Here is a 12,989-nt window from a genome sequence, read left to right as displayed (position 1 = left end):
GAACATACAGGAAGTGAATTAACTAGTACCTACTGATATGTTATTCTGCAACTGATCCTGTTTTCTTTCTTAATTTTGGGTTTTCCAGAGTAAAAAGTTGTGCAACTTAAAATTCTGAGTGTGAGATTGATTTTATTTGCAATTATTAAAAATTCGTATGGTGTTTAGAATAAGTTTTGCAGTTAATTGCATCCTCAGAATGCAACTTGTGCAGATTGTATTTATCTGTTTTCTTCAGGTAGAGTCCATAAAATATAGATGGAACTTTTTTGAAGATCTGCTGAAATTTTAAACTCAGTAAAAAATGTCAGATCAATGAGAGGACTTCAGGTTCTAGAATTTGAGGATCATTCTTTGAGAAATACAAGACTCCATCAGCTTGTGTCAGGATAAAAAAACATACTATATCTGCTTCAGCCTGTTCCATATATCATTAGAAGTGCAGTCAATATTCAGGCTGTGATGGGCTATGAAGAGCAGTGCTGCCATCACACATCTGACCAGGGAGCAGCTAGGTGCACCAAATTCTGTGGTGATTATTGCCCATTCTTCCACGAGTGGTACCTATAGTCTCCAATTCTGAGCATGATTGGAATTAAATCTCATCTGCAGGTCCTCTCTAGCTCAATTTTGTTTCTAGTCACTAGGGATCTAACCTGGGGCTTAGAACCTGAAGGAATAATCCTGCTCTCACCAGCTGCAGTTTAAATGAACAGACCAAGAAAATTAATTGCAAATCACTCAGTAAAAACTGTGTTGAACTACATATACATGGCTTAAGATGCTAAGGGACAAAAATTAACATTGTGTTACTGAAGTACAGGTTTAGTACTTGTGTTAGTTATTTCCTCTTAGCTAGAGCCATCATCTCTTTTGGGTTGACCTTTACTGGATTCAGCTGTGTTTGTATTCACCTAACTCTGCCTAAAGCATTGTGGCAAAGAAGAAACCACAAAGTCAAATTATGACAAAGTCATGTCACTACACTTTCTCTTCAGGCAATCATGTAGAGGTAGAATAAATTCCAGTTGAGAAGAGGCAATGCAAAGTAGACATGTGACATGAAAGAAGTCCAGAGTGCAGGTATTTTAGAAGATAAGTTTAGTGTTGATTCAGTGCCTGTTTCATTGCTCAGCTTCATGTTATTATCAGTTTAAAGATGTGAATTTAGCCTAAAGGTAATAAAAGGAGTTTGTGCAGTTGATATATTGGTGTGCAAATTGCATATGATGGAAGTTTACACCTTCCTCTGCAACATTTGGCATACTTACTTGATATAAGACACTTCTATGACCTGATACCACAGAGCAGTTGCTGTAAGAATCTGGGGACATGTGACATAGATGAAATTTTCTGGCTGAAATCTTACATATTATTCCTCTAATTATTGTTGGCAAAGAGATGCAGAAATTCCAGAAGTGTCTTATGATTTAGAAGCAACTTGGTCTCAAGAGAATAAAGGGGAGGAGTGAGCAGTTTATTAAATAAAAAAAGATTGAATTATACTATTATAAAAAAATCTGGGTTTATACTTTAGCTGAAGCAAGTTTCTAAGGCAGCTTTCCTGATGTAAGCAAAATTTAGTTTTTCTCCATCCAAACTTTTATTATTATTACTGGGGTTTTTTATTATTATAAGGTTAAAGGAGACCTTTCAAGTTATGTCATCTTGCTGCTATATTGAACAGGTGGATCAAAAGCATTTGAAGCAGAATGCAGTATGGCATAGCTGCCTGGTTGGCCAATTTTTTTCTCCCCAGCTGGGTTGTCTTTACAGAAACTATGAAGTAGTTTTTCCTTTACCAGCAGTATCCACATAAATCTTTGTGACCTATTGAAGTATAACAGGCTGCTTAGTTTTCACTTGAACAAAATTCCTGCTGGTTAGGGCTGCCTCTAATTTATTCTGGTATGTTTGTGGAAACATTAATAGCTGGGAAGGCATTGAAGAGGTATGTAGGAGAAGAAAGTACATACCTTTTATCCTTCAGGAATTCTGTGAGAACAGACTCAGCTCAAATGTGCCTTTGATGGCTCTGTGCTGTGCCTTGCAGTGTAAAACGCTGGAGCAGCGGCTGGAGCAGGGGATGGTGTTCACGGAGTACGAGCGCATCCAGAAGAAACGGCTGGTGGACGGCGAGTGCTCCATCGCTCGGCTGCCCGAGAATGCCGAGAGGAACCGCTTCCAGGACGTGCTGCCTTACGATGATACCAGGGTGGAGCTGGTCCCAACCAAAGAAAACAACACGGGCTACATCAACGCATCTCATATCAAGGTGAGAGAAATGCTCTGGGAGAAAAATTTCCCAGTTCTTGTGGTAACTAAAAATGCATTTGGCTATCAATTTTGGTTTGGTAAGATGAGTGACAACCCCTCCATCTCTCTCTTTCTTCTCCAGAGGTTTCTTTGAGGAAAGCAGGAACCTGGAGGGTTAATTATTGGAATGATCTTCTGCATTTTGCTTCTGTGTTGCTTTGATCTACTGTCTCTTTACTGTGTTCCCTTCTGGGGATTGCTACTAACAGAAGGCATGTCCATTCTTCCCAGAACTAAGGAGGCAAATAGGTTTAAAACAAACTGGGATCCTCTGCAGTGACTATGATGTTTTTGAGCTGCAGTAACAATCATTGTTTTTTCTTTTTCTGTACTTGCAGACTGTATCCACAATGGACAGTAAGCTAGCTCCTAGCTTAAGCTTTTTTGGATGATTAGAGGAGCTACCAGAGCCAGGGGGAAATTGGCTTTTTCAAACCTTCAGCTGCCCTCTGTCCCCATCCTTAACTCTTTAAGCTCTGTTTAAAGGAATTTGAAGAGTGACTTCAAGAACCTGGAAGGCAGTTCATTGATTTTCAATACCTTTATCTGCTCTAAGTGTAACTACAGTTGGCTTCATGCTTTTTCTGAAAAGAGCTGAGATTGTCAAAGCAGCATTTGTAGTTGTGTTGCTGTCTTTTTTTAATGAATCTGTTAATGTACTAAGATGGCATCATAGTTTCTCTGCTTTATTCACAAATGTTGACCCTTCTCAAGCAAGATAATATTTTTTCAGGAAACAACAACTAGTACCCTAAGAGTATTTACAGCACCAGGGTATGAAAGCCTCTATAAACCTGAATTTGCTAAAATACCTTAAATTCAGAAAAGAGAAATACAATTTAGTGTTCTCAGTTTTACATTATGCTTATGATAAAAAATACATTTATTTACCTATGAAGCTATACAATTGTGTCTCTCCTGCATCTAATGTGACAATATCTGCTAAAAAATGGGGTAGATAAAACTCACAATGGGCTCCTACTTCTGTGGTGTTGCAGTCTCTTCATTTTGTGCATCTCCAAATGACTGACATTTGAACTGGGGAGAGGGTTTTCAATAATTACTAATCTAATGTCTTTCTTTTTACAGATCTCTGTTGGTGGCATAGAGTGGGATTACATTGCTACGCAGGGCCCTTTGCAAAATACATGTCAGGATTTCTGGCAGATGATCTGGGAACAAGGGATTGCCATCATAGCTATGGTGACGGCAGAGGAAGTGAGTATAAATTGAGTCAGGTTTCTCCCAGAAATTCCACCATGACTTTTTTTTTATAATCTTTTAGAGGAAGAGGATCTTTGCTCCAACAAATAGGCAGTTCAAAGATAAGTTTCTAGTGACCCCTTTCTGCCTTGATTTCTTTGGAAGAATAATGAATTTGCAAACTTTCTGCTGGAAAGTTAGTTTTCTCAGTAAGAGGCTGTAACACACTAGTACTACTTAATAGAGGAGAGATACAGTTGTTATTACAGGAACAATGTTCTTAGGTTTCTTGTTAACAGTAAATGTTCTACTTTTAAGGAAAGTGGGAGAGAAAAAAGCTTCAGATACTGGCCACGTCTTGGCTCAAGACACAACACTGTGACATATGGAAGATTTAAGATTACCACGCGATTCCGTACCGACTCAGGCTGCTATGCAACTACGGGTTTGAAGATTAAACATCTTCTCACAGGACAGGAGAGAACGGTTTGGCATTTGCAGTATACTGACTGGCCAGAGCATGGCTGTCCAGAAGATTTAAAGGGATTTTTATGTAAGTTGTATTTAATAGCTTTGTTTTGGGGTGTGGTTTGTGGTGTTTTTTAATACTTTCTAAAATGGTTGCTATACATGAGGTAACTTTAGACAAGTATGCCAAGCATTCCATTGTAAAAGTTTTCTTCACACCAGCGAGAGATACTGAACGATATTCTTTGCAGGAATATACCTGGCATTTTATTAAAGTGACTCTTTCTGTCTAAAGCAAATAATTTACCAGAAGTCCATATAGAATAAAACATAATATCACTCCATACTACACATTTGAGTATGGTAAAGCAGTAGCAAGATGGCCATAAGCCGTCTTCAGTAGGAATAGGAGAACAAGGCAAGGAAATCCTTGCAAAAGTTCCTTATAGATCCTTATAGACCTGTATTGCTATGGTTGGGGCATGACTTGTGATTTACACAATATATCATTTTCCTGTGGAATGTCCATTGTTAAATTACTGCTTTCTGGTGGTCCAACAGCATAACAGAACAGTTTATGGGGCTTCACCTCCTAAATTAATGAGTCTTATCTTGACCTTGAAGCGTACTTGGAGGAGATCCAGTCGGTGCGGCGCCACACGAACAGCACAGCAGACCCGAAGAGCTCCAACCCTCCCCTGCTGGTGCACTGCAGCGCGGGCGTGGGGCGGACTGGGGTGGTCATCCTGGCAGAGATCATGATCGCCTGCTTGGAGCACAATGAGGTGAGCTCTGCTTCTCTCTTGGGCTTTAGATAATGCTAGGTAATAGGAGAGTAAATGACCTGCCCAAAATATGCTACGGTGTTTGTCAGAGCTATGGGGAGAGGCCTTTCAACTCCGCTTGAAATGGCTCTTGGGAATTCAACAGAAGTTAATAATCTTCTAGAGCTGCCCACATGCACACCAGGCACTGGAATGCTCATTTGGATTCTTGACTCGCTAAGATGTGGAGTCATTGACAGGAGCAAGTATGCCCTAAGCCACTGAGCATATTTCGGGATTTCATCCTGACTTTTCTGCTCCTTGCATTAATTAGAATGGAAAGTATTCAAGAACATGCTTTCTTAGCCAGTCTCTGTATGTATTATTATTTTGTTCCTAAGTGCAGTGTATTTGCAGTATCAGTTGTAGAGGACAAAGTGGTAGTTTAATAGAATAAAATCAGTCCTATCAACTTCTAGCCAGAAGTGGACAGCTGTAAAATGTTTGTTAATAATATATCAACTGAAACTCAACAAACTTATTGTTTCATTGTGCATTTCTCTCCTAACACTGTGACAGACTTTTTCAGCCATTTGTGAAGACCAATACCCCATGAGATAGGTAACTTTACCATTATGCATATTTCCCAGATGATCAGTGGTGTAGTGCAGTCCTTATTGCAGGCATGGCCAATGAATTGTCAGAGCTGAAATCAGAACAATTGATTCTGTCCTTAGATCACTAAGATACTGCTCTGAACCTCCTGCTGGGAAAGTGCAAGCCAGTTTCCTTGCTCACCCGTCACTTGTAATTTTTTTTTCTCTTCTTCCAGATGCTGGACATCCCACGAGTGCTGGATATGTTGAGGCAGCAGAGAATGATGATGGTGCAGACTCTTTCGCAGTACACTTTTGTCTATGGAGTTCTCATTCAGTTTCTCAAAAGTTCTAGACTTATCTAACCCCTGCCACTTCCTAAGAGACTCTGCAAGAGTTTACAGAAAGAAAATCAGAATTGTCCAGACCTGCTCTCACTGGTGTTCTCTTCATATGATGAATCCCAGCATTACCATTTAGGGCTGCCATGTGACTGTTAAATGTGAGTCAGTGTAACAGTCCCTGCACTGCAGGATCTTCGCTCGACTGAATTCTTCCCACGTTCAGCCACAGTCACATTAAGGAATGATTTAACTTGCACACATTCTTTAGAGTGGTGTTACTCTGAGCAAAATAAGTATCTTATGGAATGGAGGTGTATAGTACAATTTTACTAACGTTATGTTTTGAAACATGATTGTTGACTGTGCAAAAGCTAAAATCTGTAGGTGCACATAGGGTCAGAAACCTGCCCCTTGGGAATGTCAAGGTCTTATGCAGTTTCATTCTGCTTTCAATTTTATATTTAGAACAATACATCTATCTTTTTTAATATGAACATTTGGTTTCCTCTGGCTTACTTAGCAAAATATTTTTAGCTGATGCTTTAAAGAAAGTTATTTTTATATTCGGGCTTTTTTAAATTTAAAAAAAAATTAACTACCACAACAGAAAACTTTTTAAACATAACAATATTTTCAGAGGAGAAGACTGACAATGTTTGAACCAACTTTTCAAAAATCATGCAGAAAGTCCTGTATTGGTAGTTAGTCGGAGTGCCATGTAATAGAACAGACAAGAGAAAGATAATGGTGACTGTTGATAACTTTCATTTGAGAGTAGACATGTTTACCCACAGCAGGCAGGGGAAAATATTTTAAGTATCTACGAGATTATTGGAAACAAATGGATGAAAGAAAGTACATATTCAGTATTATTCATATATTTAGAGGACAGTTTGATTTTACTGGCTGAAATCAAAGTGGATGCAAATGTTTTAAGCACTTTTTTTTGCTCTGTTATTTATGTAGCTAAATATAGAGACTATAATCATGCATTGTTTCATTTGGTAATATACCATTACTAACCTGTTATTTTAAGAAGAGCTTTTTAAGTTGATGAAGTGGGAGAACTAAAATGGGAGAAGGAAGGTGCAGAGTGGTGAAGTGGAAATGATTGTATGAAGTGTAATGGAGAAGGTGTGGCAGCTATGATTGCTGGTTTACACAGTGCAAAGATGACCTTAAAAAAATGTTAATGTTCCCAGCCAAAAAAGCCAGCAAAGCACAGGAAGTTTCTGTAGAATCCTCCAGATTATTTTGTTAGTGTTAGAGCAGATTTTGCTAATGCTGTGCAGTGTTGCAATGAAGAACATTTGAGAACTTGCAGAAGAAGAGCTCCTAGAGGAAACACTGGAGATGTGGGTAATTTAGCAGCTGTGTAGGTGGCTGAGTCAGTGGCTGTGGAATGGACCTGAGGTAGGCAGGTACAGCCTACTGTAGTTTCCATTTTGTCCCATGGGGCTGGTCAAATGACAATATCCCTAAATAATCCTCTGTGGTTTTCAGTAGGGACAGCGTGGTTTTCGCTGCCTTTCCAAGTGTTTTGACATCCTGAGTTGAAAATCCCTATTCCAAATTGAGCTGTAGTTTTTAGATACCTTGTTTAATTTTAAAAAACCCCTGTAGCAGACCAGTGTGCAGGTATGGTTAAGTGTACATTTTCCTTGATACCTGCTTAGTGAAATGAAATGAAACTAAAAGCCAGGTTTATTAGTGCTGAAATTGTTATTTTTCTGAGCTCTAACAAACCCTTAAACCTCCTTCAAAACAAAAGTTATGTCCCAAAAGATGAATTAAGAATTATAAATAGGTTGCCTAAATTTCCTCTGTAGTAAGCTGCTTCCACGAATTTAAACACGTGGTCCAAAAGACATTGTGCTAACATGTCATTTTATACAGAATATATTACTTTTAGGTACACAGTATTGATCTGGTGCTTTCAGGTCTGCTTGGAAGCAGTCTGATTTGTTGTACTCTCAGTATAAATTAGATTGAATATTTCAGACTAGGGCAATGTTGTTCTAATATAAAATGCCTAGGAATTATTAATTACCAAATATAAAACTGGAAGTCCAGAGGAAACCAGTTACTGAAGACTGATTCTTTATATATAAACCTTGCAAACCTACCAATCTGATATATCCATGTTGACAGAGGTATTGAAAGAAGCAAATGTACTTAGCTATTTGTGTCATGCTGTATTTTAAAAACATTGTTAATTTTTGCCACAGTTAACTTCTATATGCAGAAATCTTTTTGAATGGGAGGGCAGGCTCTAAAATGTAGCTTGTGCCTTTTCCATTTCTAAACTTTGCACTGTGATCTTCATAACCTGATAGGTGCAGTTTTAATGACATGATGGACAACCAGAACTTCAAGCATCAGTTTCTGAGACAGAACATCAGCTGTGAGGCATTAAAGGAGCAGTTATAACAAGCAATTTAATCCAGTATTTATGGGATTATCTGAGGTGGGTGAGGAAATGTGTCTCTTTTGGCTTATTTTTCTGTTTCTGGCTAAAAGAAGTTGTGTTCACTTTTAGAGGTGGTTGTGCTCAAATCTGGTAGTCACAGTTTTGGTTTTTTTGGTATAACACTGCTACCTCCTCCCCTTCAGCTTCCAGTTCTGTCCATCAGCAGTCTGTTATTGCAGTACTAGACTTGATCTTATTAGACTTGATTTTATGTGAGTTTTTCAACTGAAGACTGTAGGATTGCTTTTGTTTGTAAGCATATGGCTCCAAGTGAGCATTGAAAATGAGAAGTTTCTCTTCTAGATACCAAATTAAATTAAACTTCGCAACCTTCTATAAAAATATTTTTAAAAACATTGTTTAGATTTTTAACTTATAAAAGACAATTCAGTTTTTAGCACTTTTGTTCTGAGCCTTGAAAAGGGATGCATTTTTACATGTAGTTGTGCTGGGTGCTTCATGAAGTTTTGGATGTTTTAAGAATATCCACTGTCCAAATCCAGTCACAGTGTGAGTCAGAGGTGGATTTATTTGTCAAAAAACTTAAATTTTCTCTAAAAGCCTGTCCAATTTTGCCAAATGTGTATCTGTTTTTATGGGGATGAAATCAGGTGATTATGCAAGATTTGAACAGTTTGTTTAGTAAGAAAATTTGTATGAAAAATTCTTGCAGCAAATGGCAAAGATGATGCTGATCTCTAGGGATGTCAGAGCTCTCAGGGACAAATAAAGGTGCTATATACTGTCAAGAGACAGATTTGGTGGTTTTTTGTTGACTAGATAGGAGATGCTTTCTAGGATCAAATTATATGGAGAGACAGGACAAGAACGTGCAAACAGTAGTAAGGACTTCTGCATATTTGATTTCTTTCTTGGTTGCTCTGATGAGAGATTTTTTGGCCAGTGAATCTTTGTAGTCTTGGGCTAAAACCTGCTCTGTAAGAAGCTAAGTCAGAGCCCTGTCCATTACAGAGATGTCACTGACTTAGCTGGATTAGCTTTAGGCTGCAGGTCCCTCCTGGCCCTTTTGGGTGAGGAGAAGCTCTGAGGTGCACAGGGGAGTTTTGCTTGGCCTCTGCAGCCTGCACAGCACTGCTCTCCTTTTCTGCTGTCCCCCAGGAAGAGCAGGAAAAGTTTTATGCCTTAGTATTTCTCTCATTGGAATACCTTTCACACAACTGAACAATAAAAGTGCAGGGTGCTACAGTTTATATGTAGAAATACATTTAATTCAAAGCAGGTGACCAGGGCACTGTTCCTGTATTTCTGTGGGTGAAAAGCTGCTCTAAGTTATCACCACTGTTTATAAAAAAAAATTAAAATACAGTAATAACAAATAAAAGGAAAATTAATTTTTATTAAGGTGGAAAAGATTCTTGACATTTTACATTTGGCTCCTATTGTAATCTTTTGTATCTCTTTTTGAAGTGGGCAACACTCAGAGCAATTTTCTGCAAAATGACTCCTTTAAATTTAATAAGTAAGAAAGACTGAGGCTGCTGCTCCTGCTGCTGCTGCATATTTTGTGTTGGAGCAGCTGTTAAAGTTGAGTGGCTCATATATTTCGATGGCTTCTGGACCAAACTTGGAAACTGCAGGGTTGTTTATCATAGCTGTGTAATGAGACCTCAGTGTTAATATCAATAGCATTACTAAATCCCTGGACTTAGAAACAGTGAACCCATTTCTTTATTTCAATAGTTCAAATTATCAATTTGAAAGATAAATGCTTCAGTTGCTAAGAAATCAGTGCTTTAACGTTTAGGGTTGAGGTTTTTTCCAATAGAGCAAAGTTGTGGAAAGCCAGAGTCCAGCTCTGCAAGATGCAAAATTCCTGCAGTTCTTCATGATACTGTAGGAATGAAAATGGGCTTACTGCCAATGAAAGCTTGAGCCCTTGAAGCATGAATATGCACATCTGCTTTAAATTAAAATACAGATTACAAGAATTAACCAAAAGAATGCAGCAGGAATGTGCATACAGGAAAGTACAGCATTCAGAGGAAAAGTAGATGAGAGTTCAAAAGAAATTCTCTTGTGCAAGAACAGAATTTTGGACATAGAGTCAGGATTTGAGGAGTGGCAGAAGGCATTTGGAGGAGGATTTGGAATGTTTTGTATCCAAAGTAGAGCTGCTAGTAGGGTTTGAGTCATATGGTATGTTTTTCATGGCATGGTAGGGTAAGTGAATATGTAGTCATAGGTGTTATTTTTACTGGCTTTTTAAAATGTGATTTTTTAAACTCCAAATATTTTTTCAGAGGCTGTTATTTTTACATATCTTCCTTTCAAATATATTGAATGCAATCTGTCAGCTCAATTTCTGTTTACTTACTAAAGGTCAGATTTTTCAAACCTGTCTCTGGTTTTACAGATACAAAATGCAGGGGGAATAGGCATACTTGCAATTCTGCAGTGATAATTTCTAATGGATGCAGGTGAGATTATTCAAAAGTGTAACTATGCTTTGAATGCAGCCAGGTGTTTACAGTTGGTGTAAGTTGCACCAATTTAAGGCTGGGCTAACAATGAGACTCAAAATGTGGAATTCACCATGTACTTAGAAGTTCTGTTGCAGTGAAGCATTTGCAACACAGTGGCATTAAAACAGTGAAATACTGTGCTAAGTCAAAGGAGAAAAATCATAAACTTTTAACTGCTGTTGCAAAGGTATCTGTAAAAAGAAAAGTTAAAGAGGAAAAAAAAATTCTGAGTACAATCTTGCTTGGGACCAGCTAACTTGGTGCACTCTGTTGGTATCACATGTTACTTTAAGGTCTAACTAGGCTGAAAAAATGAGCTTTTAAAAAAAATTCTTGCTAAATAGCCTTTGGTTCTATTCTTTGCTATTTTCCACATCATCCTGCATTCAGTGGTGAAGAATAACCTCCAGTGTGTTTGTTTTGTTGAAATCTATTCTTCAGCTCTACTTAGGGAACGAAGATAGAAATCAAATATAAAGAATCTAATGAGCAGAGATTACAACAGCTCCAGCCTGTGGCAAGTCAAAGAGCAAGTCTGTAGATATTATAATGTTCTTTTGGTTCGGAAATGGAGCAATCAGAGCTACCAAATTATTAATTTTATGAGTTTCAGAAGGTGCCTAACTTTTATAAAGGGAATTAAGTGCTCTTTTTCCATTTGGAAATGTTTAGGTAAAATTAGGAGACTTAATTTACTTTAAAGACATTGCAAACGCCATTAATTTTTAGAATGGTAGGAAATTTGATGGAGAAAACCCCTGTAAAATCCTCCAGTTTGTCACCTTGCTAATCCTGGATAATTCTGACAGACAAGGTGTTTATGCTCTTTACAAAGATACTTGCTTAAATTGTTTTGAAATACCTAAATTATCTGTCCTCTTTGTAGCTTTTCTGGGGGCACTTGGATGGAAATTTAACAGGCTTTACCTGGCAAATCAGCAAGTATGTACACTCCTGCACACTGCTGAAATATCTTCATTCTTTAAAAGCAAACAGATGTTAAGAAATCCTATCAGCAGTTTTATAGGATTGAGTCCTCAATGTCAGAGGAACACAGGATCTGGCTCAATTTTTTTCAGTTTTCACTTGAGCCAGTATGCAAGGATTTAAATGGGACTTTGTTTAAAAGTAGCAAACATGAAGTATTATTTTTAGTACTAAGCTAGCAGTTAACATGTCTATTTTTTGCTGTCTTGCCACCAATACTGTAAAAATGTATAATCAAACCAGCTTTAATTCTTGTAAAACTGAAATTGGTTTGTAAAACAATGTATAAATTGTGTTTCATAGACAGAAAAGCTTGTATTACTGAATGTAATATATGTGAAATGAATATATTATAGTCTATTTTTGCCATGGAAATAAATATTTGAAGCAATTATGAGTTTTTATTGTTCCATTATTAAAGGAAAAATCTGAGAACTGACTGTTCATGTGTAGTCCTAGGCTGGGACTTTGTCTTCAAAAAGGTGATGTGATCCCTCTTCTAATGTGCTTCATGTATTGGGAATAAAACTTGTGCTGTCAGGTACTAATAGATGTCATCTTTGTGGCAGAAAAATCTTGTGCCTGCTGCACTGTGATAATTTTTCACAATGTTTTGCATTTTTTAAGGCTGTTTTTGGTACTGAACTTCCAGTTTCCCTCTAATATTTAGGTGTAGGAGGGATTAAAAACTTTTGAAAGTTGGAGAGCCCTTTCCAAAAGCATGTGAGAGAACAGTTGATTGTATGCTTACTGTCATTGGAGCTGCTGCTAACAGCTAGCACTGAAGTTATTTTCATTCTAGAATTGGCATTTAGTTAAAAAGGGAGGTGATCCAACAGCTTGCTCTACTCACCTGGTACAGCAGGAGGCTTTGTGAGGTGCAGGAATTGCACACTGGACATTATAATTTCACACTGGACAATTGCATTGCCCTTGTCTTTGCTAAAAGTCTAGAGTGTTGTCCACCCAGCTACATCTGAAACAATCAGGCTTTTAACTAAAATTTTGTCTTCTAGGGGCACTCAGTTTGAAAGCATTAATCAGCTTCAGGTAAGACAGTTACATGACATAGATACACCTATACTTGTCTGATCAGTTCCCAAGTCCTGGAGAATGTCCTGTGCCACATTCAGTGTAGCAAAGCTCTTTTATTAGAAATGGATTCAAAATCAGAAGAGGAAAATGTGCTTTCTGGGACCTGAGGCTCATGGTAAAGCACTCAGCAGTTTTGATCACACTTATTATTTATACTGGTTTTAGACCTCTGGCAAAGGTATCTTCAAAAACCTGTATTTCCTCTAAATCCAAATGGCTTTAAACTGCTGCTATTTTCCAGCCACTGTAAAATCCCCATTAGA

At 37.8% G+C, this 12,989-nt stretch overlaps 1 protein-coding gene across 2 annotated transcripts in view; it reads left to right on the top strand.

Annotated features, from left to right (window-relative positions):
* Positions 1 to 12,023, top strand: part of PTPN21 (protein tyrosine phosphatase non-receptor type 21) — a 43,853-nt gene extending 31,830 nt beyond the window's left edge. For both annotated transcript variants that reach the window (XM_056492549.1, XM_056492548.1), the window contains 5 exons: positions 2,054 to 2,275; positions 3,406 to 3,534; positions 3,838 to 4,072; positions 4,612 to 4,772; positions 5,584 to 12,023. In XM_056492549.1, the coding sequence (XP_056348524.1) occupies positions 2,054 to 2,275; positions 3,406 to 3,534; positions 3,838 to 4,072; positions 4,612 to 4,772; positions 5,584 to 5,712 (876 nt within the window). In that variant the 3' untranslated portion in view covers positions 5,713 to 12,023. The remainder of the gene's footprint in view (positions 1 to 2,053; positions 2,276 to 3,405; positions 3,535 to 3,837; positions 4,073 to 4,611; positions 4,773 to 5,583) is intronic.
* Positions 12,024 to 12,989: the final 966 nt, after the last annotated feature.

The sequence above is a fragment of the Oenanthe melanoleuca genome, chromosome 5, assembly GCF_029582105.1.
Source record: "Oenanthe melanoleuca isolate GR-GAL-2019-014 chromosome 5, OMel1.0, whole genome shotgun sequence".
NCBI lineage: Eukaryota > Metazoa > Chordata > Aves > Passeriformes > Muscicapidae > Oenanthe > Oenanthe melanoleuca.
The sequence above is the reverse complement of the archived record's forward strand: the minus strand, read 5'-3'. Positions and strand labels throughout refer to the sequence as shown.